The sequence below is a fragment of the Bos indicus x Bos taurus genome, chromosome 19, assembly GCF_003369695.1.
Source record: "Bos indicus x Bos taurus breed Angus x Brahman F1 hybrid chromosome 19, Bos_hybrid_MaternalHap_v2.0, whole genome shotgun sequence".
Classification (NCBI taxonomy): Eukaryota; Metazoa; Chordata; class Mammalia; order Artiodactyla; family Bovidae; genus Bos; species Bos indicus x Bos taurus.
Window position 1 is genome coordinate 25826521 of NC_040094.1, and position 24127 is coordinate 25850647.

General features: G+C 41.9%; 2 protein-coding genes across 4 annotated transcripts in view; both read right to left on the reverse strand.

Moving 5' to 3' along the window:
* Positions 1 to 11081, reverse strand: part of ANKFY1 (ankyrin repeat and FYVE domain containing 1) — a 69435-nt gene extending 58354 nt beyond the window's left edge. For both annotated transcript variants that reach the window (XM_027519578.1, XM_027519577.1), the window contains exon 1: positions 10977 to 11081. In XM_027519578.1, coding sequence (XP_027375379.1) covers positions 10977 to 10986 — 10 coding nt within the window. In that variant the 5' untranslated portion in view covers positions 10987 to 11081. The remainder of the gene's footprint in view (positions 1 to 10976) is intronic.
* Positions 11082 to 14952: 3871 nt separating this feature from the next.
* Positions 14953 to 24127, reverse strand: part of UBE2G1 (ubiquitin conjugating enzyme E2 G1) — an 89556-nt gene continuing 80381 nt past the window's right edge. For both annotated transcript variants that reach the window (XR_003507019.1, XM_027519740.1), the window contains one exon: positions 14953 to 18001. The gene's annotated coding sequence lies outside the window, so the exon portion shown is untranslated. The remainder of the gene's footprint in view (positions 18002 to 24127) is intronic.

Below are 24127 nucleotides of genomic sequence, written 5' to 3' on the forward strand. Positions count from 1 at the left end.
AAGGAACCTAAAGATCACTTCTTCTGGCTCAATTCCCAGACAATAAGCTGAGGAGCACAAAGGGGACAGGCCCATGACCCCTACCCACTTCCAGCCTCAGACTGCTCTTGAGGACATTACTCCCAGACTGGCTGCGTAAGAATCACTTAGGCAATCTGAACTAAAGAGACAGCACCCAAATTCAGCAGATCTGGAGCAGGATCACAGGAAATGTATGTGCTTTTAGATGACATCAGGTGTGGGGATGACTGGCCTGGAGAAAAAGCTCAGCCCCCAGGTCACACACAGTTAGACTGCTCTGGGAATACTACTGTTTAGATAGAAGATCAACAGTACTGCAATTTTTTTTGGTTCATTCATTAGCTTATCCAGAGATGTGCAACTCTTAAGACAGCAACTGTATAACCTAGCAGTTCATTGAAAATTTATAAAGTGCCAGTGTGAAAGTAAAGAAAACCATCTTGGCACACGTTTTTCACAAAGTTGCTGGGTAATGGAGAAGACAGGCAATTAAAAGACAAGCTGAAAACCTGAAAGCACTCTGACAAGGCATATAAATACAGCACAGGGCAAGACCACCTGGCCTTAAGGCGGTGCAAGGAAAGACATCTCGGACAAGTGGCGTTTCACTCCAAAAAATTTAAATAAAGCCTGTCAGTGTTTGCAGCTTACTAGGTCCAGAGAATATAAGGGAAAGGCTTCAGTGATTTACCTTCTTCGTCAGATTTTCCTTTTAAATTAGTATCAGTCAGCCGGTTTGTTGGCTAGGCACAACAGTAGGCTCCAGGAGAAAAACAAATCATTAGAAAGCAAAACCTACTCTTGCCCTCCATAAAGTCACCGGCAAGAAGCCTGCAAGTCACCTGCCTCTGCCTAAGTCAATTTAATGGATAACAAGAGGACACCTTATCTTGCTAGTTCAAACAGGTGGCTATAGTCACATCTTACTTGCCCAAGAGACAGCTGCTAAGTTTTCACAGGGGTTGCCTGTGGCTATGGATTGCAGATTTTTCTTCCCTGAAGCACACTGAACCCATTAACCTTGGTTTCAATTACACCTTATTCTAGCCAAACTTTTGCTCAAGAGTCCCAAAATCCACCAACACTATAGCATCCATAAATGTTCTGCATTTTCATTTCACTTAAACTATCATTCTTATGGAAGATCAGCAGTTGCCCCTTAGAATTTTTTTAAAAGGGCAGTTTAATTTGTACATTTTTCAAATAATACAGCACCAAAGTAGTGCCAACGGAGAAGGCAATGGCACCCCACTCCAGTACGCTTGCCTGGAAAATCCTATGGACAGAAGAGCCCGGTAGGCTGCAGTCCACTGGGTCGCTAAGGGTCGGACACAACTGAGAGTCTTCACTTTCACTTTTCACTTTCATGCATTAGAGAAGAAAATGGCAACCCACTCCAGTGTTCTTGCCTGGAGAATCCCAAGGACGGGGGAGCCTGGTGGGCTGCCGTCTGTGGGGTCGCACAGAGTCGGACATGGCTGAAGCGACTTAGCAGCAGCAGCAGTGCCAAATGTAGAATCTATATAAAATACAGAAGGAGTATCTACAGGAACTCACAAACAGGAGGGACAAGAATGAAACTAACAGTCACAAAGAATCTGGATACTGATTCATGTGCGGGGAACTATGAGGACATTTGCCTCAGAGAGTAGAAAGTTACGCACTCCTCCAACCCTTAAAGATCATAAAAGTTCTATTTCAAAAATGTTCTCAAGGAATCTTTGTAAATTCCTTTGCATACCAGTTCAGTTCAGTTGCTCAGTTGCGTCCGACTCTTTGAGACCCCATGAATCGCAGCACGCCAGGCCTCCCTGTCGATCACCAACTCCCGGAGTTCACTCAAACTCACGTCCATTGATTCGGTGATGCCATCCAGCCATCTCATCCTCTGTCGTCCCCTTCTCCTCCTGCCCCCAATCCCTCCCAGCATTAGAGTCTTTTCCAGTGAGTCAACTCTTCGCATCAGGTGGCCAAAGTACTGGAGTTTCAGCTTCAGCATCAGTCCTTCCAAAGAACACCCAGGACTGATCTCCTTTAGGATGGACTGGCTGGATCTCCTTGCAGTCCAAGGGACTTTCAAGAGTCTTCTCCAACACCACAGTTCAAAAGCATCAATTCTTCGGCGCTCAGCCTTCTTCACAGTCCAACTCTCACATCCATACATGACCACAGGAAAAACCATAGCCTTGACTAGACGGACCTTGGTTGGCAAAGTAATGTCTCTGCTTTTGAATATGCTATCTAGGTTGGTCAGGTACAAACAGGTAAATCCAAAATCTACAGCAATATCCCTAGTAGCTCTCAGAATTACTGACACAAATTTCCACCTGCAGCCTTGACCCTAACACTTGTTTCAGTCAACAGTTCCCTAACAACAATGTGTGTGTGTGTGTGTGTGTGTGTGTGTGTGTGTGTGTGTGTGTGTGAAGTCGCTCAGTCATGTCTGATTCTGTGACCCCATGGACTGCAGCCCACCAGGCTCCTCTGACCATGGGATTCTCCAGGCAAGAATACTGGAGTGGGTTTCCATTTCCTTGTCCAGGGGATCTTCCTGACCCAGGGATTGAACCCGGGTCTCCCGCATTGTAGGCAGACACTTTACCGTTTGAGCCACCAGGGAAGTCCGAGACATAAACTACGAAGGTTATGATCAGAGAAGAGGTGAGATAAAAGGAGGGTGTTAGGATACAGACTCTCATTCATGAAATCACAGCTGCTCCCCGTCTTGCATCTTTTGCAGGAGAAAACCCTGATCACAAGCACACCAACCAGTGGCACTGCAACTGCCACACCATCTCCTGATATAACAAAGAAAGCAGCCATGGCTGAGACAGTATTCTGTGGGCAACGCGTCTGCTTGCAAATAGCAAGCAAACGTGTCCTTGAAGTACCAGCAAGCTGTAAAGTTCTTACAGGAGGAAGTATACAATTACCATTCTGAGTAATAATGCAGAACCTACAGCTCAGTGCAGTGGTGAGGGGGCGCAGGCTCTGGAGTCAGATCCCAGCCCCAGCACTTTCTAGTTGTCATTCCTCAGGCAAATGCCTCCTTCTCCACCTAGGTTAAGTATGTAAACATAAACAAGGACCTTAGAAGCACACCTGCCCTGCAGTAAGAGGTCAGTACATGTGCGCTATTGTTCTAAGAAAGGCAACATGATATTGCCCTTAAGACAGTGTGCTCTGGACCCTCACTCGCCTGGACTGGAACCCAGGCCCGCATTTACTAGCAGTGTGACCTTGGCAAGTCATTTCTTTCTGCGCTTTGGTTTTCACAAGTAGAAAGTAGGAATAATAATAGTATCTGAGAGTGCTGTCGAGGAGTAATTAAGATATATTAAACTATTCACAACAGTGTCTAGTTTAAAGGTTTACTACCACTTCTTTATCAAGTGACTGATTTTCAGCTGTGGCTTCTTTTTTCTCTTTCTCCAACTTTCCCTTTGAAAAATAAGCCTAGAAATTTAAATAATAGATAAACCTACAGTTTCACCAGAAGAGCTATACTAAGTATCAGTGAAGAATATCAGTACTTGCATCACAATTTCATCATGTTTTTTCCCCAAATAATACCCATTTACTCTTCACCAATGCAGTTGGAGGTCAGATATTTTGATGCGTTCTCTGGTAATTCATCACTCCTCACCTAACCAAAGATGCCTGGGACAAAAAGAAAATCTATATTCACTAGGAATACCCTAAAAAAAGAAACCAACATCAATTGCAATATATATATATAATTTAATCACCAAGTCACAGGACAGAAAAGGACCCAACAAAGCTTCTTAAAAGACTCTTCCTTCGAGGTCGGGAGTTGGCAAACTTTTTCAGTGAAGGGCCAGGTAGTAAATATTTCAGGCTTCACAGTTAAAGCACATCAGTGGTTGCCAGAGGTCAGGGGAATGGGACTGAATGAATGCAAGGGAGTTCGAGGAAATTATTTTAAGATTATAAAAATGTTCTACATCATGATCTAAGATCTCAAGCCAAAGCTCATGCTCATCCCACTGTACCATGCTACCTATTTTCAGTCTCAACGTCAGGACATCAAACAAAAAGTTATTAATTATTAATTCACTGACTTAGAAATTAAATGCTCTTCCCACTCCCTACCTTAAATGTGATTTCTACTCCCTGCCTACTCCAATTCTAACCCACAGTGTATTCGTTAAATCCTTTTAGATGAACAAAACCCTGATATTTCCTTTCTCTACATTTCTATAGTTCTTTCCAGCCCCCAATTTTCACCCTGAATTAGTGTTCTTTGTATAATTCTGTAATTACTAAATGACTTTCTCCCTATGCTTTAACTATGTCCATTAGATGAAAGAAAAATGACTGTAAAACTGGTAACATCTCATTTTGAGAACTACAAAAATAATTTTGTTTCAGTCTTCTACATAACAATATTTCATTAAAGCACATATCATATTCCCAGAGAAAACTGTCTTCCTTGCTGGCATCAGAAAACATAAAATCCTCGCAGGTAATGAATTACCACTACCACTACTTGCCTAAACATGTCGTATTACAGATGTAATTTTTCTTTCACTAGGATTACTAGCGCTAACTACAGTGCTTAATCCTAGGAAAAATGTTTAACAAAAAAGAAATAAGTGGATGTATTTACTGTTGAAATTCAAGTTCACAAAATACCCTAATGAAAAGAGGAAGGGAGGGAGTTCCCTAGTGGCCTAGTGGTTAGGATTCCAGCCTTTCACTACCGTACTGGGGTTCAGTCTCTGGTCAGGGAAGTGAGAGCCCGTAAGCCACAAGGCACGTGCAAAAAAAAAAAAGAAAAAAGAAAAGAGGAAGGGTTAGACAGCAATAGCATCTGGAGGAGAGTACAAAGGAATAGCAAGATACCTCTGCCAGTCTGTACCCTCCCAGTTCACACACACATACACAGACAAGAAGTTTGGACATAATAAAAAGAGTGGTGCTAAAAGATATTTCATATTTTGACTTTTCACCCTTTAAAAAGGCTAGCAATCCTGTTACAACTCAAATGCTTTAACAAAGTCGAAAAGCCATTATTTAACAAAGTTGATTTTAAAAAATCCTTTTACTTCATTTACAAATAACACCTACTACTGAAGACTTCTTAGTTAGGAAAGATGACCTAAGTTTATTTATGTATATGTGTAATATTATATACATGCACGTAGTTATATTTGTTTTAAAAAATGATTTAGTAAAATCCTCTTCTATTCTATACTGATTCAGATTGAAAAAAATTTTTTTGTGGGATATACTGATTTTCACTGAAGCTGACTGATGCATAAATCTTGAGTTTTTAGAAGCTTCCCAGGTGATTCTAATATGCAGGGTTCTCCAGGTTGAGAACCACTAGCCCAAACTACCAGAATGACAGCAGAAAGGAAAAAACATATGTGAGAGCTTTGTAAGACCCACAGGATTTGGTGCTGACTACACAGTTAGAGGGACTTCCCAGGTGGTATGAGTGGTAAAGAACCCGCCTGTCAATGCAGGAGATGAAAAGAGACGTGGGTTAGATCCCTGGGTTGGGAAGATTCCCCTGGAGGAGGGCACAGCAACCCACGCCAGTATTCTTGCCTGGAGAATCCCAGGGACAGAGGAGCCTGGCAGGCTATGGTCCATAGTGTCACAAAGAGTCAGATAAAACTGAAGCAACTTAGTACACACACACACATGCACAGAGCTGGGCGAAGTCAAAAGTAGAGACATTACTTTCAAAGCAATTTTTCCAGTAGTCATGTATGGATGTGAGAGCTGGACCATAAGGAAGTCTGAGCGCTGAAGAATTGATGCTTTGGAACTGTGGTGTTGGAGAAGACTTGAGAGTCCCTTGGACTGGAAGATCAAACCAGTCAATCCTAAAGGAAATCAACACTGATTATTCACTGGAAGGACTTATGCTGAAGCTGAAGCTGTAACACTTTGGCCACCTGATGCAAAGAACTGACTCACTGGAAAAGACCCTGATGCTCGGAAAGACTGAGGGCAGGAGAAGGGGATGACAGAGAATGAGATGGTTGGATGGCATCACCGACTTGAGTTTGAGCAAGCTCCGGGAGTTGGTGAGGGACTAGAAAGTCTGGCATGCTGCAGTCCGTGGAGTTGCAAAGAGTTGGACACGACTGAGCGACTGAACAACAGGGATGACCACTAGGTTACTGACCTTCAGCATTCAGCTGGACAGTGGTACGACTCATCATCGATGCAAAGGAGAAAACTCAGTAAACTATAAGGTACAACATGAGAAACTCTGCCTTCCCCTCTTGGCTGCACTTCCACTAAGGCTGAGACTGTGTTGCTCACTTTGCCACCCCCAGCATAGTTGCCTGTGTGTGTGTGCTGTGTGTTCAGTCATGTCTGATTCTTTGCAACTCCATGGACTGTAGACCACCAGGGTCCTCTGTCCATGGAATTTTCCATAAAATACTTTTTTCCTGATTGTGATTCAACTGATAAGACTTGTCTACAAGTCAGTGGTGTGACTTACACATTTTTCAAAACCTCACTCTGTAGCACTGATCAGAGGTAGAGCTGGCTGCATAGGAAATACTCAACAAATACTAGCTCACTAGCTAATTTTCACACAAACACCAGTCTGACTGGAAATACTTCCAACTGCTTGCTAAGCCATAATCCTCTAAAGGTATACTGGGCATGGTGAAATCTGTCCACAACTGAGGTAAAGACATTTGTTCTCAAATCTGTTCCTTCTCTTCCTGTCAACACCCCAGCCATTATCTGAGTCACCCAGACAAGAACCCTTGAGTCATCTTTGATATTAACCCTCTTGTCAACATGCAAACAGGTTTCACCAGCCCTGTTTTACACCCTCTATAGTGAATGTCTCTCATATCAGTCCTCACCAAGCCCAGTGACCCTTACCAAAGGACTCGTCATCAGTTACTACAGTCTCTGTTCCGACCTCCCTCCCTCCCAAATCCATCCTCTACATTATAGCCTTTTTCACTTGCCTCAGACAATTCTAGTCATGTCACTATCTTGGCTGATACCTTTTAGTAGCCCTACCCCATGGCCCACAGAGTAAAATCTAAATGCTTATTTAAACAATCCCTTCATAATCTGGCCTGTCACATACTTTTCCAACCTCAGATCCTGCTATTCCTTCCACTGAGAATTGTGACCTCTTCCCAACTCACGTCCAAAAGAGGCCTATTTTCCAAAGCCCAGCCCAGAGAAGCCCAGTTTATCTCCTGCAGTACAGGCTTCCCGACACCCCAAACACTCCCCACACCACTTTTCTAAAACATCTCTTCCTAGCCTGAGTATCGTATTTTTCACTCTCTAACCTACAATGCAATTTCTAACACACATGCTCTTCACCTCCTTTCCCGGACTGCTGCATTCCCTATGAAAAGGCTCTAGGTCTGGCTCTTCTTTGGTACCTCTTCCTCCACCCCAACTCCAAGCTCATCCCATCCTCCACCCTACAGTGTCTTACTTACCAGGTGGAGTTCAATAAATACTGTAAGTCCCAGGCCTACTAAGATTTAACAAGAGAGAGACTGTGTGGCAGGTCAAAATGTCTGGCACTGTGATAAAAGGGTTCTTGAGACACTATTTCTTTTGAGATAGAGATGATCCCCCTTTCAAAGCTGAGGAAACTGAGACTGAGAGCAATTCATTGGCTTGCCTATGATCACAGCTTAGTAAAACTAGGATTCAAACCCATGTCCACCTGCAGAGATTGAGCTCTTAAATACTGCACGACTGCTAAGACTAAACTGGGCTGGATGAAAAGTAGGTTAGGCAGCTCCCAGCAGCCTGATATTATTCAGAGCACATTAATACCTGGACCAGGCAGCTTACCGGACAAGGACTAAGGATGTATCCAGACAACTTTTCATTTTTTAGATTTTATGTATTTATTCATTTTGGCCAAGGCACACAGCTTGTAGGATCTCAGTTCCTCAACGAGGGACTGAACCCTGACCCTCAGCAATGCAAGTGAGCAGTCCTAACCGCCAGACCACCAGGGAATTCCCAGTAACTCTTCTTGATGTCTGGTAAATGACACTCAATAATTTATCCATTCCTTCAACCACAGGCATGATTCTAAGTTGGGAAGTACAGCAGTGAACAAAATAGAAAAAGTCTCTGCCCTTGTGGGGGGTCATATTCCAGCAAGGGAATTAAAAGACAAACAAAATCTAGGGACTATCTCTAAAGAGGTGAGAACTGAACAGACACCTGAGTGAATACAAGTCGACTGGCTATATGGAGAAACTGAGGAAGACTGTTTGTGGCCAAGGGAACTGCAGGACAAAGATACTGCAGTTGAAGCATGCTGGGAATGTACGAAGATTAGCGAGAACATTAGTGTGGCAAAATCTTCGTGAATAAGGTAACAGTGTTAACCAGCAGTCAGACTCTGTTGGGACCTGAAGGTCACTGGAAGGCTTTGGAATAAGATCGCTGAGAGCCACAGAAGTGGGGAGGGCATGGAGAAGGTAGGTGTACTGCAAAGAATGAGACAGACATGATCTGATTTATGTTTTAAAGGGAACCCTGGAAACAGTATAAATAGGTTGTGGGGAAGCAAAATGAGGGAGAAAAAGTAAAAGCAGGAAGACCAAGTTGGAGGGACTTTTCCAAGTGATGAAGGACACTTCAATTAGCAGGATAGCTTCAGGGAAGTAGAGTGGAAATTGAAATTAATTTTAGGACTTTACTTAAATATATACAGTCAAAGCAATATCCATGGATGGATGGAAGGAAAGAAGCTTGGTTTCCACACAAGTCCCACTAAGAAGTTACTGTATAAGTCAGTCTAGGCAGGTTGTGTTTACTATTGCTAAGTGCCATTTCCCACAGGCTCACACACTTGCATCACCAAAGGAAAACCATTATCAGGGAGGTTCCCACAGAGTGTGCTTACAGAGCATCCAGTTGTTACATGACACGGATTTTTTGCTATTTGCTTATATGTAAATGAGTGTTTCTAAACAAGCATAGCCAGCTGGATAAATTCTGATTGAAGTACAAGCAGCATTAAACAAGTTAACACCCAGGCAAAACACTGTCCAGCTAATCTTTCCTTCCTGAACATAACAAGCACCCTCAGTTTAATGAGGTAACTGGATTAGAATGATCCACTCAGAATCTTCCCAAAATTTGCGACATTGTTTCCAAAAAGCTTAAATCAGAACACAGAGGAGGAAACTGGAACACAGAAAAGACGATAAAAACTGTCAAGTCAGAACCTCCTGACTACACTTACCTATCTGTACTCCCTTGCCAATTTAACCCTGAAAGGATGCTTTGTTTAAGGTGTGTTCTCCAGGAGCTGGATGTCTCTCAAGGTTACCCTAATACAAATCTCAAGGCACCTGCAGGATTATGGACCAGCATATTCTGCTAGTAGGAGCTCCTCAAGCTGGAATCAGACTGGCAGACACAGCAGGTGCTCAGGAAAACTGCTGAATGAAAACCCAGCTGCTCTCTACAACTTCAATCTCAGTAATGTACTCCCAAAACATTCAACTTCTCTAACTGATGTAAAGGTGCTGGACAATGTCACCCCACCTAAAGCCTTCCTGAACCTTTCCACTCCAATTCACTGCTCTGGGCAACAAGCTCCATTGTGCTGGCTGCCCGCTGTGTTAAAACAATATTAAACAACACTCTGATTTATCCAAAAAACTAGCTTCAGGGGATACCTTAGCTTTCTTTCTATTCCTCTTAATCCTCTTCTGTTTTCATACAATATTTATCTGATGTTTCCCCCACAGCGGGTATAGCTTGGCAGAAAGAGCAGACCAACAGTGGGTACTGGTCCTGGGTATCTCTAGAACTCTGGCCTCAATTCCTTTATCTATAAAGTGCAAATGACACCCATGTCAGACCTCCTTCACAAGGCTGTTGCCAAGTCTAATCAAATGAGAAAAGCTGCAAACTGTCAGGTGCTGCCCAAAGAGAAAATTCAAGTAAAGATGGGTTCAGACAAAGCTTAGCTCAAAATCAATAGGCGAGGCGGGAGCACCAGCCTATTGCATCCAAACGCAATCATTTAGTCGAAGAAGCAGTGTTTTCCTCCAATAATGGGGTGAACACGAGAAGCACACTAGCCAGGTCCGACAGCATCACTTTAGGGTCCCTGGCAGGTAACTCCCATCTCTGGGTCTTCTTTCCCCCAACCTGTACAAGGCTTTGACAATGAAGGATTCTAAGGCTGCTACGTTAAGGCAGACAGAATGGGAGAAGCCAAACTGCCTTTACCTGCAGTGTCATAAAGAAAGCGCCAGAAAGCAGCAAACAGTAAGGATAGGACTGAGAGGCAAAGGAGCCGAGGTCTGGTTTAGCACATCTTTTAGGAGCAGTGTGACCTTGGCCAACTACTCTAACTAGCAAACCTCCTCCTCCTGTCCACATCTCTAAACCTGGGGAAAGAACCCCAGCCGACCCGAATCTCTTGGAGCTGCTGGGAAGCCCAGAGCCTACAGCGCCCGCCCGTCTGGCGCGTCGGCCAGTGACAGCCCTGGCTCACCCCGACCCTCACCCCGGGAAGAGTCCCAGGCTCTTCCGCAGGCAAGGGATATACCCCTTCCGGATGTGGGACCTGCCAGGACAGCAGTTTCGATTTCTTAAGGAGAAGTGTTACTTCCCCAGCCGTCCCAGCGCCGCTGGTAATCAAAGGAGCCTCCCCGGCGGCCCTGGGGATCCCAGCAGCTGCACTCAGTCCCGGCACGCGACCTAGTGACCGGCTCTGGACCCCGCAGCGGTCCCCTGGGGTCGGAGACGCCGGGAGGGGCGTTGCCATAGGAATAGCGCTCGAGACCCCCGCCCCAGGCGCCCGGCAGAGGCTGGACAGGAAGGCTCGCGAGACCCGCTGTGCCCCATGCGACCATGCCCGGTCGTTCCCGCTCAGGGCTGCTTGGCCCAGCCAGCAGCGCCCCCAAAGCTCCGCGCCTTCCCGCGCGGCTCCACAAAAACCCTACCTTCCGCCATGTCGGGCCCGGCCCTGCCTCAGCCTCGCGAGATGTGCACCGCTCAACTGGAGCGGCGCATAACGAAGGCCCTCAAGTCTCGCGAGAGTCATGGAGGCCAGACAGAGGGAGGAGTCGAGACGAGGTAAGAGCAGTGAATGAAAGTAGAGGGGGTAGTTGGATACCCGAGGAACTGAAATTCTGGCTCTCTGCTCCTAGTGGTTTCGAGGCTCTGGACTATCACATCCTGACTAGGCTCTATCATATTCCACGCCCTAGGGAGGGGACTGAAAAGGATGAGCGCAGCGAGCACTGCTGTTCCTTTGGGAAAATATGGCAGTGAGAGGGTCGAGAAAGGGGTTTTCTTTGGTTTTAGGTTTGTAAAGATGTGAGAGGCTGAGAGAAAAGAGCCAAAGGAGACGGAAAGGCTAATGAAGTTCAAGGTCCTTGGGGAGGCAGGATGCCCTGCAGGAATTTAGGGGAAGTGATGCACTGTAGATTTCAGGCAAGTCACTGTTTTCTACCAAGACATCAGGATACAAGAATGTGCTTGCGGATACATGTGAAAGAGGGAAGAGATAAGGAGATTGCTTGATGCCATCAATTTTATGGTTGAAATTCTTAGGCAAGAGAACCAAAAAAGAGTGAAGAAAAAGAAGTTGGAAGGCCTGGTTTCAGGCCTTTCAGAACTCAAGACACCTGTCTGCAGAAACAGAGAATAAGGGGGAAAGGGGGAGGATTTGAAGATAAATTTTAGGTGCTGCTTAGGTTAAGCATTACTGGGTGTGAGATGGAATGGAGAAGGAATTTGCAAACAATAGTCATGGGGTTAAATTTTTGAGGAAGGAGGAGGAATTCTGGATGAGGGATAGATACCAAGGCAATGAAAGGGGAGAGGGTATTGAAATGTGTAAGAATAGTGGTGTGCTCAGGGAAATGGTGTCCTCGTTGTGACAAGAGACTGAAGATGTGGGAGGAGGAATGGACAGGGAGGTTTGTAGAGCTGTATTGAGCAAGCAGCGCTTAGACTAAGGAGGGCAGGGCAATACTTGCCAGACCCAACAGAGGTGCCATAGCTCAGTGCTTCCATGTCAAGAATGGTGAGCCCTTGGGGCCATTAGGGTAGCCAGGCAGAGGCAGCCCCATCTGTTATCCTATGCTGCTAAGACACTTCAGTCGTGTCCAACTCTGTGCGACCCCATAGACGGCAGCCCACCAGGCTCCCCCGTCCCTGGGATTCTCCAAGCAAGAACACTGGAGTGGGTTACCATTTCCTTCTCCAATGCATGAAAGTGAAGTCGCTCAGTTGTGTCTGACCCTCAACGACCCCATGGACTGCAACCCACCAGGCTCCTCCATCCATGGGATTTTCCAGGCAGGAGTACTGGAGTCGGGTGCCATTGCCTTCTCCGTTATCCTATGAGTGCCCTACAAATATATTCTAGGTCATAACCTAAAAGTGGTCAGGAAGTAATGCCATAGCTGATGGCTGGGTTTGTATCATACGATTTATTTTTGCCCCTTCACCAGCACTAGCCTAGTGTCTGGCATACAGCAGGTGCTCAAAATATTTGATGAGCTGTTGCTGTGAGCTATACCAGGAGTCAGGAGAACTGGGTTCAGACTTGGCTTTGTTGCTGATTTGTAGTGTTGATCATGGGCAAATCTCTGCAAGGTGTAGGCTGTTTCATCAGATTCTCCATCGATTTCAAGAGGGAGTTTGACTAGGGGGATCTTGACCTCCTTTTAGAATCTGATGAAAACCAGGGATCCTCTGCTTTAGAGTAGTACACATGTAGGAGTAAACAAATTTTGCTTGGACTAGATGCCCACAGTCAAACAAGAACTCTTCTTAAGGGATTTAACCAACTCAAGGGCTTTACTACCTTATCACAGCCTAACTTCAAGAAACCCTCTAACAGAAGTGAAAGCACTCTAAGTGATGTCTGTAATATTAATACAGCCCTGTCTGGGCCCTTGTCTTTTGAGTAGACTTACTGGCATAAAAACAACCTGTGAAACTAAACATCTGGAGTACTCAGCGAATTACACCCTACAGGCTTGGATGGAGCTACATTAGATGTGATCTAAAATATAGACAGGGTTCATTTTGGACCTAATTCACATCTTGTTGTCTGATATAGAGGAACACTGTGTGGAGTTGTCTCCGACAGGGAGCATGAAGTGCAGGAATAGTTAAATGCTGCCTGCCTTAAGAGCATAGGGGAACAGACTCTTTCTAGGGAGGCAGCGTCATTTCATGGTAGAACGGGAGGGAGGCAATCACGAGGCTGGTAGTCCCATGGATTGGGTTCAAGTACTAGCCTCAACACATTAACTCTCTGTGTGACCTTGGAAAAATTGTTCCTGAGCTAAGAGGTAAAGCACCCAGTAAGGGAGTTCGTGAAACTGAATCCCGGCCATGAAACTTACTTGCTCCAGTCTTGATAAATTACTCTGAACCTGTTTATACCTGTGGACCCTTCTAAGGATTTGACTAGATCCTTTACAAAAAGAATATCTAGCACAAGCCTGCCACAAAGTGGAGGCTCAGTGAACAGGAACTTGACTTCTGGTGCTCATTAGGAATAAGGAGAGGTTACCATGCTACTACAGTTCCTTACATACACAGTACTATTATAGTTGTTCCTAATGGAGACTGCTGGTAAGGGAAAACCAAGTACCTGTCTGTGACCTGTGCAGCTCCTGTGTCCAAGCTGTGTCTGGCTGCCTTTTGTGAAAGCCCTTCCCTTCACCTTCAGTTTATTTCACTTATGTGAATAGGTTTCAAACTCCTTCTTAATCGTTTCAGTGCAGCCCAGTGGGGTGTGCAGACTCAGTGGAACGAGAAGCCTTGTCCCACCTTGGCAGCCAGGTTACACCATCTGAAACTGAGCAACCAAAAATTCCTTATCCTGGAAATACTTAGCTGTGAGAATTGAATCCTGTTGAGGTTTGCAGTCCTCCAGAAAATTAAAATTTTTAATTTGGTGACGTGTTACCAACTCTAGAGAGAGATGGAAAATCAACAAGTCCTTCCTCAAACTTGCACACAGTAGGCATAGTCAAGAACCGGTTCATCTGCATTGGAAATGGCATCCAAATAAAACTCTTGCTATATACCTTGAATAGATCATTATGCTTAAAACTGACATTTAAAGTTTAGGAACATCATCTAGACCTTTCTATAACAGTTTTATTTCAAATATACTTTTCAGAAAAATTAAAACTAAAAAATGAGCCACCATTTTCCCCAAACTTCCCTCAAGGACGATTTTCTTCTTGTGATTAAGAGATCTGGCTCCTTGTTCTTTTCTGAAGAGGCCTTTAAACCACTGGCAACTTCTATCAAGAGAGACAAACTTTCAACACCTCCAAACCCATACAAACTATATTTAAGGATGCAGGGTAAAAAGCTGAATATTCAAATCCTGAATCCTGTTGGAGTTTGCAATCCTTCAGAAAAAAATTTTAATTTGGAAAAATTAAGGGGAAAAAAGTACACAGGTCTTGCCTCATTTGCCACTAACTTACTGATTCTGGGCATATATCAGGGTCAGGTTCGCCCATCTGTTTAGAGAAGGGAAGGTGGTGACTGAGACCTCTGGGTCTCTTCTAGTTCACTCACATCTGAGTCTGGGTTCTTTACCTTTTAGCTTATCTTCATGGTACAGCCAGTTTAGGCTACAGACAAAATCCCCAGTAATGCTCTAACAGGTGCTCATTTTATTTTACATAAGGTTCTAAATCAGCATGCATGAAATTCTGATGAAGAATGGTTGGCTGGCCTCATACTGGAAATTTTAAGACTATTATATGAGATTGGAAGTCAAGTGAACTTCCTATCCTCTGGTTCCTTCTTTAAATGAAGTTTTAAAAATTAGTTATCAAGATTCCCCAGTGGACCCTTTGGTATCATGTGCTGTTTATATAGAAATACCATAACTTACTTTGGAGACCTACATCCTAAAACCAAAACAGCTCATGATACAGCCTCTAAGTCATCATTTATTGATTCATAGAGCACCCATCACATGATCCAGGTGCTTTACATACAGTAAACATCACAACAGAACTCTCATATAAATACAATCAACAAATTACAGGAAAAAAAAAAACTGGAATGAAGCAACATTAGGTCAAATTTCAAAGATGCTGAGAAGTGGCAGTACACAAAAGGTAATTCCACCAACTGGAGACCAGATGGGCAAAGATACACAGGCATGACAATCCCAAATGGGCAGATTTGTAGAGGGTGAATGAGCATATAAAATTTCACAACCAAGAATGAAGGCCATTAAAGATACTATGACACCCAAGTGATCACAGAACTAGTCGAAAAACCTCACAAAGATATTACCTTGTAATGACACGGAAACCAACCTCATTTGGATTTTAAGCTCACCAGAAGAGGCCAGAAAGCCACGGAAATAGTCCATCTCATTATGAGCCCAGACTGAAATCGATAAGCCTTTACAAGAAATTGGAGTAAATTTAGGAAACAGCCAACAGTTCTACAATCCTTAAGACTATACAGGTGTTGTTGATAGTTGGCACGTGGTCAGGGAGAAAAATCCTTTCCCTAAAGCAGAGGACTCACCTCACACAAATGATGAGGCATTGCTGGGACAAAAGCCACCAGAATTAGTGTCACCTGAGTGTGGTTTAATATCAAATGTAGAGCCATTTAGATTCACACTGTCAGATGAACACTGGGAAAGGCACAGATGACACCTCTGACAGAGGAAGCCGAAACATCTCTCGAGGTTTGTGTTTCCATATGTAGCATGGTCAGGGCACCAGGTGGTAAAGGGCATCAAGAGGTTTGCTCATTTCTGGCTCTCCAACTCCCCAAGATCTAGCCCTAAAAAACACACAATCACACCAAAGTAACTGCATTAAAGTGGCACTTAAGAGTTTAAGAATAGTTGTCCCTGAGTTACTTGGTCCTTTGCTCCTCCCTGAAGAGTCAAATCCCAGGTTTTAACTCAAGAGATTGCTAGGAGAATTACAGCCACAAGAGAGCAAAACTCAGACTCCATCTTGCCACAAACCACCATCACGTGGACAATTTAAGAATAAAAGGGATGGCATTCAAAGTCCCAGGTAAGTATGCAGTACTGGTGCTTTGGGGAAACAGTGCTGACAGAGTCTTTGAAAAAGTAAAGTCACACACACAAAAAAAGTAAAGTCACAAGCAGAGTTCTTAGAGAAAACTGGCTGCAGTGACTCAAAACAGTTTCACATTCAGCCATCATACATTTACAGGCTTTTTGTTTGTTTTTTAATGCTTCAGAGTGAAGAAGAGGCTGAGATTTAGAAAAATCACTCTCTACTCTGACTACATCCTTAATTATTTCACTTTAAAAAAGACACGCAAAGTTTGTAAAGGACTGGCTACTTGCAGGAATCCTTTCATTCTGTCAAAAAATTTCTCCAAACCCCACAAAGCAGAGATGTACCAGTTCTCACTGATTCTCAACAGTTAAACACCATGTCTCATCAGGTACTGTCTCAAGTTCTGCCCCTTCTATGCCAGACACTGTCCCAGTCCCAACTTTATACCAAACACAGAAACCTGGGCCTGCCTTTAACACTGCACATGCTTATTTTACCACTTCCTGAAAACTGTTTTAGAAAACTTATAGTATGAAATATATTTATGCTCAAACAGTAAGAAAAACCCAAGTGGACTATGTCAGTGACAGAATCTATATGTCAAACAGCAAAGCATTTATAGCCCTGTAATGCTTTGAGATTCATATAAGAATCCATAGAGAGTCCAATATATATACTGATGGCCGTGTGATTTTCAAGTATTAAGTTTGTTTGCATAAGGAATCAACCTGAGATTTTTCTAAACTGCACTTCTCTGACACTCATTATTATAACCTTCATTCAATACAATAAAAGCCAACAACTTGACAAATTATTGGAAAAAAATTATATTTTGGAAGAACTCACTACATAAGGTGACAGAATTCCAAAATCAAATTACATGAAAATATACATCGCAATTTCTTTGTACAATAGGTGAGAAAATTCTGCAGTATTAGAATAGAGGCAAAGAAATATGAAGGGCTAAGGGGAAGGGTACGAGGGTAAACAGCATTTTTAATAGCAAACCCAGAAGTTAAGTAGAAAGCCTGTAGCTGTGCATGCTTTATTCATCCAACCTTCACATTAGGTAACTGAGGGCAAAAATAAAACCAAATCAGAGTTTTGTGTTGGGAGTAAATTGCAATCATTTTAAATCTGAATTGAATCCAGAACTAACTCTTTTTAGTTCCTAGGGATAATGACTGAATTCAAGAGCTCTCAACGACAAGAAAATGTTATTGCTGTATCCAATCTGAGAGATGGGTGCAGGTACAATACAAAAGGGACAAAGCACCTAGTGATGACCGCTCCTCTGAAGTCATCATTAAAAATCAAGTAGTTGCTTATTGAGTACTTCGGTATTTGAACTAAATGATTTGAAAACTTCCTGGCAGACACAAGAGATAAAAGTAAAGGGGAGTGTGTCAAAACAAAGAAGATACAAAAGTTTAGTAAGTGGAAAGAGTTTAATGAAGCCTCAATGGTTTAAAGGAAATTAAATGGAAACTTTTAATCCTAATTGCTTTTTATCTGACATGCTTTAAGGAGTCTTTTAAAACTGATAAGAAACAATGAATAGGGAAAGAAAACCTGCTAAAATTTTTTAGAATTTACACGATTCTTATTCTACTACAAGAAAGCATTATTTGGTACAAGGTGTATTTGTGGATGTACATGAACAGTATATATATTATCCGGATCATGTTGTGCTATGTACAGGTCTTTACAATTCTTCCTGAAGGTTAAAACAGTTCATTAGAATTCAAAATGCGTAATCATCTGTAAGTTGGCACTTGTTAGGCTCTTGTCAGCATTGATACTGGCATGTTTTATTGCAGCCCAGTTCCAGCCAGTGTTTGCCAACTTGTTACAACAGAAGTCCAGCAATAGGTGGGTAGAGTGCAGGAAAAACAGTGCCATGTTTCTCAATTGGAGACCTACAAGAAAGCAAACAGCATTATATAGTGAATTTAAAAGTTACAGAAGGATTAATTGATTAGCAATTTTTATTTGTATTCCACTTCTTGGGAAACAAATTCTTCATTTCACTTTAAGCTCACTTTTGCCCACGTCCAATATGGTAGCCACATCCAACCATTTCATTTTAAATTCAAATAATAGTTCATAAAGTTTTAAATTTAGTTCCTCAGTAACACTACCCACATATCAAGTGCTCAGTGTGCCTAGTGACTACCATACTGGATACTGCAAATATAGATTATATCCACCAGTGAAGAAAGTTGTATCACACAGACTTAACTTAGAGACTTCTCTAAGTTCAGCCCAAACCTATTTTATCCATCCAGGCTCCAACAAATGATCTTCTCTCCCAATTAGAGTTTTCTATTGTTTTGTATCTGCTGATCTCCTGTCTTCAATTAGACTAGAAGAACCACAGCTAAATAAAAACATCCGTCACCTTATGGAGTGCTTATTATGTGCCAAGCAGTATACAAAGTGCCTTAAAAACTCATCTCATGTAATGCTCATAATTACCATATAAAGGGGTTTCCCCCATTTTACAGAGAAAAGAAAGACAAGGTCAAAGAGCTAATAAATGGCAGAGTTTTCTGTTCAAAAGGTTAACAAAACACTTGTTTCAGTTAAAAAAAAAAATCTAGTGAAATGATTAAACTTTTTAGAGCTTTTATTATATGAATGTGTCCTTTGAAATATGTAAGAGGAGCACAAGAAAGGGGCAAGGGAGAAAAATGCCTATTAGTGTTACATCAGATCAACTGCTTCGAAACTCGGGAGTCTGTATCACCTGCCAAGCCATTGTTGGTCACAAGAAGACTCATACATAATAACTAGGAATCCAAGGGATATAATTTTAAACTCCTAACAAAGAAGCCAAATGTACTTATTAGAGCCAGCATGGCAAATATTTAACTTATACCAGACATGGGAAAAGTTCAATGTGTCTTCTAAATCCCCAAATGAAGTTATCAATATTACAGTCACCCAAATTCAACCATACCAAAGCTCTGCAGTGGGCAGGAAGAAAACTGTGGGATATTTATGGTCAAACATGTGCCTGTTTCTAGAATCTAGACTACCTCCTAAGACAGCTCTTGAGAAGTAGAATGACTGCTAAATTTCTCCCCAAAGGGCTCGTAGCAACCAATGTAAATGATCCCCAGCAAAGCTCTGAATCCACCAAACCTTTCACCAGCACCAGGTTCTATCCTTTGCACACAGATACACATATATGTACATATTTTATTAGAAAATCTAAAGGCACAGACTGATCCTCAAGAAAAATTGTAATGAATAGGATTGTAATTCCAGGTTATGTTACTTAAAATGTTTTTCCAAAGACTATATACCACACTCAAATTAATCCCTGGTCAGTTAACTTCTCAGGGCTGAAAAAGAACTGGGTATAGAACTTAGGCATTCAGTAATCACTCTCTTATGTTATGAACAAGAAATTTCAGGGCCACAAAACAATCATTTAAAAACCATTTCCAGGTGAGGTTTTAAAGAAAAATACCCCAGAGAAGACTGACTACAGAAACTCATTAATTATCTAATATCAGACATTCAAGCCTTTTAATAGTGAGGAACCAGCTTTAAATAGCTTTAGCGTCTTGCAGGCAGAGAAAAAAAAAATCTATTTCCCCTCCTTTGAATAAAATATATTCTAAACAGAAAAAAAGCCTTGGTACAGCAAAAGCAAGTTTGCTGTTCTTTGCTCTAGAAAGAAAAATTCTAGAAGCTGAATTTACCTAATACTCAAATAAATGGTGTTGATCTAAAATAGTCATTTTACATATATAAGATATACATATATCCTATTTACATATATAGGATATATATACATATATATATGTATGTAGATTTACATATATAGGATATATATATATTCTATTTCTGGTTTAAAATCTGTGTGGTGGTGTTAAAAATCACACTGTTTTCATATCAACTTTATGAAATAAGTATCTGTTTTTTGCCTTAAACCTAAGTCTTAACTATTCCTGATTCCTAACCTACAAATCTGGAGATGGTTTAGCTTCAAAGTGTCTTATTCCATTTATTTCTAAAACTAGAATCATATCATTAATTTTCCAAGTGGCTACACATTTTAATCTTTAAGAAGGCCTAAAAAATAAAAAGCAGACAAGCATGCTTTAAAAAAAACAACACACACAAAAAACACTTTTTGATGTTAAAAGGCAATAATGAAAGTAATTTCTCACTCAAGGGTAAGTGTCCCAATAATCTCAACCATTCTTAAGTGAAACCAGTCCATAAGTTAAATAGGTTTATATCAGGGCATTACCTTTCTTCCAAAAGTTCCAATTCATTCTACACTGCCACCAAGTGTGGTGGCACTAAACAACTCTCCCCCATCACCAACCCATCCTTCTCCCCCAAACTGAACTATTCTTATTCTTTCCTTTATGTTATCCACTTTGGACCATTCACACATTTCCTTTCTGAGGTCTAACAGCTCACTCTCCTAGCTCTTCTCCTGGTGACGAACCAGCCCACGTATTTCTGTCCCCAGCGTCTGAAGGATGCTGTCCTTGGCCCTAGTAAGTACTGCTCTCTGTACCAAATGAATGGACATCTCTACTCTGGAGACTTCTAATCTCACTCACAGCCCTACGTTTAACCTCTATCTTAACCATTCAGTACTAGGCATGTGCTGACTTAAAGCCATGCTCTGCTATTACTCCCACTAAAGCTTTCCATGTGGTTTAACATTCCTGTGCCTGGTCTAACTGGCCAGGTGAACAGTTCTTTATTGGCCTGGATAGTATCTATGGTACTCTGGAGAACCCCTTCTTTCCCAAGACAATAGTGCCTTTGGAAATATTCATTAAATAAGAAATGAAATGAGTTCAAGGTGTGCTGTTCTTGGTGTTACTTCTCATTCCAAGATATAAATCTTAAACCTTAATAACATGCAACTGTTAAAAGGGAAGCAGATATATATTACTGACAATTGATATTAATAAAATATCAAAAGACAACATTAACCAGAAAGCTCAGAGTGGACACAATGTATACATGTATGCTATAGACACAGACAAAATCACACTTGTATGTACATGGGTGTTGGGGTAGATTAGATTTCTGAAAGATTAAGCATGGTTACTTCTGAGAACTGGTGGGCTGAGATGGGAAAGAGGTTTACTTTTCCTTACATATAGCTGCAGCTCTAAAGGTAGCAGTCAGATTCAGAGGAAACCAAGAGACAGCCATGATATTTATGGGTAAGAGAAGATGTTTCTAGAAGGGAGATCAATAGTCAATTCAGTTCAAATGCTACAGAAATTAAAAAACCAAAACTAAGGGACTTTCCTAGAGGTCCAATGGTTAAGACTCCATGCTTCCACTGCATTCCTGGTTGGGGAACTAAACCCCTCATGCCACAGGCAAAAAACAAACAACAAAAATACCCTCATCAAAACTGAAATTAAGCCTTTGAATGTGGCAAACAGGCAGCCCCTGGTCTCCTTACTACTTTAGTATTCTATGGAGAAGGAAGGTGAGCATAACATGCTGCAAGACTGACAGTTAAAAAAACAAGGCAAAGTCCTTTTGTTTCCCAGGTCCCTCTCTTCCTCCCTAAAGTACTACTGCAAAATTTAAGAATTTTATGTATTTCTTCTAGTCCTTTCTTTTTAAAAAACTTTCATTCTGTCAGATAACTACAACAGAATGGTGGGTTTTACTTATATATAAATGGTATCATTCTTTTTTCTTGTTATCACATTGCTTCTCCTATTCAAGACTGTTAACTATGTGATTACATATAACTAAGTCTACATTATATATTTTCGTTGATTAACAATATTGTAACTGATATTAATAATAACTGATTACTTCTGATGGGGCTTTTAAAAATTACACACAGTATTATAAGCAATATCTTTGTATCATGTCTCTTTGTATACATGTGCTAGAGTTTCTCTTAACCTATACACCTAAATTGCAGGATATGTGTTTTCAAATTGACTGCTGCTGCTGCTGCTAAGTCGCTTCAGTCGTGTCCGACTCTGCGACCCCAGAGACGGCAGCCCACCAGGCTCCCCCGTCCCTGGGATTCTCCAGGCAAGAACACTGACTAGGTATTACCAAATCACTCTCCAGTGTTGACAGAACAGCCTCACATGCCAGGAAGGAGTTCAAGTATATACCATTTCCTGAAATCCTCACCAACACCTGGGTTTCTTGGACATTTTGATTTTGACAGCCTGATGAATTTGATGTCATCCCCTGCAGCTTTGTATTTCTGCTTATAAATGCAGCTGAGTTACTTGTGGCATGCATAACAACTATCAGCTTTCTTTTGCTTCTTTATCTATTCATATCATTTTACTTTGTGCTGATATTCTCATTGATTTTCAAAATTTTGTTGTAGACAGTAGATAGAAATCCTAAATATTAGATTAGAGAAATATTTTCCCAGTTTGCCACTTATTTTTATTTCTTTTGTCTTGTCATAATATTTAAGTTTTGGGTTTTGATGTAGCCAAATTTATCATTTTTCCCTTTTATGGGTGTTATTTGTGCCTAATAAATCCTTCTCTACTTTGATATTCTCCTGTATTTTGTTTTAGTAGTTTTGTTTTTCATATCTGTCTTATGTTTTAAAACTTACTGGAGACAGTTTAGCCTCCTCCCTTTCTCAGTCAGCAAGACCACTACAGATCACCTGTATCATTGGCAGTGAGATGGGTGTGTCCTGAAGCCCACTGAGGAGAGTTTTCACTTTTCTTCATAATCTTATTGTAGCAAAGGCGATAAGAAAGGCTCAGCATTTCAGGAGCCTTAATTTTTAAGGAGATATGGGTGAGATGTGGAGGCCAATCCTTAAATGATCCAAATAGGAAACCCATCAAGGGTGTGGTCCTATTGAGATAACCACATACTGTGAATGTGGTCTCAAATAAGCAGGGGAGAGAAGACGGCTGCTTAGGACCAACAGAAGCCATATACAGATCCATTTGTACTTCTACTTGTGAGCCAATGACTCTAGATTCACATGTACACATATGCAACTAGGTAAAGCAGTGAGTCTTCTGTCCTGCTGTCTTGGGTACAGTTCAGTTCAGCTCAATTGCTCAGTTGTGTCTGACTCTTTGCAACCCCGTGGACTGCAGCACGCCAGGCTTCCCTGTCCATCACCAACTCCTGGAGTTTACTCAAACTCACGTCCATTGAGTTGGTGACGCCATGCAACCATCTCATCCTCTGTCGCCCCCTTCTCCTCCCGCCTTCAATCTTTCCCAGCATCAGGGTCTTTTCAAATGAGTCAGTTCTTCGCGTCAGGTGACCAAAGTATTGGAGTTTCAGCTTCAGCATCAGTCCTTACTCTCAAGAATCTTCTCCAACACCATGGTTCAAAACCATCAATTCTTTGTGCTCAGTTTTCTTTATAGTCCCAACTATCACATCCATACATGACCACTGGAAAAACCATAGATTTTGACTAGATGGACCTTTGTTGGCAAAGTAATGTCTCTGCTTTTTAATATGCTGTCTAGGTTGGTAATAACTTTTCTTCCAAGGAGCAAGCGTCTTTTAATTTCATGGCTGCGGTCACCATCTACAGTGATTTTGGAGCCCAAAAAAATAAAGTCTGTCATTTTTTCCCCATCTCTTTGCCATGAAGTGATGGGACTGGATGCCACGATCCTAGTTTTCTGAATGTTGAGTTTTAAGCCAACTTTTTCACTCTCTTCTTTCACTTTCATCACGAGGCTCTTTAGTTCTTCTTTGCTTTCTGCCGTAAGTGTGGTATCATCTGCATATCTGAGGTTATTGATATTCCTCCCAGCAATCTTGATTCCAGCTTGTGCTTCATCCAGTCCATCATTTCTCATGATGTACTCTGCATATAAGTTAAATAAGCAGGGTGACAATATACAGCCTTGACGTACTCCTTTCCCGATTTGGAACCAGACTGTTGTTCCATGTCCAGTTCTAACTGTTGCTTCTTGACCTGCATACAGATTCTCAGGAGGCAGGTCAGGTGGTCTGGTATTCCCATTTCTTTAAGAATTTTCCATAGTTTGTTGTGATCCACACAGTCAAAGGCTTTGGCA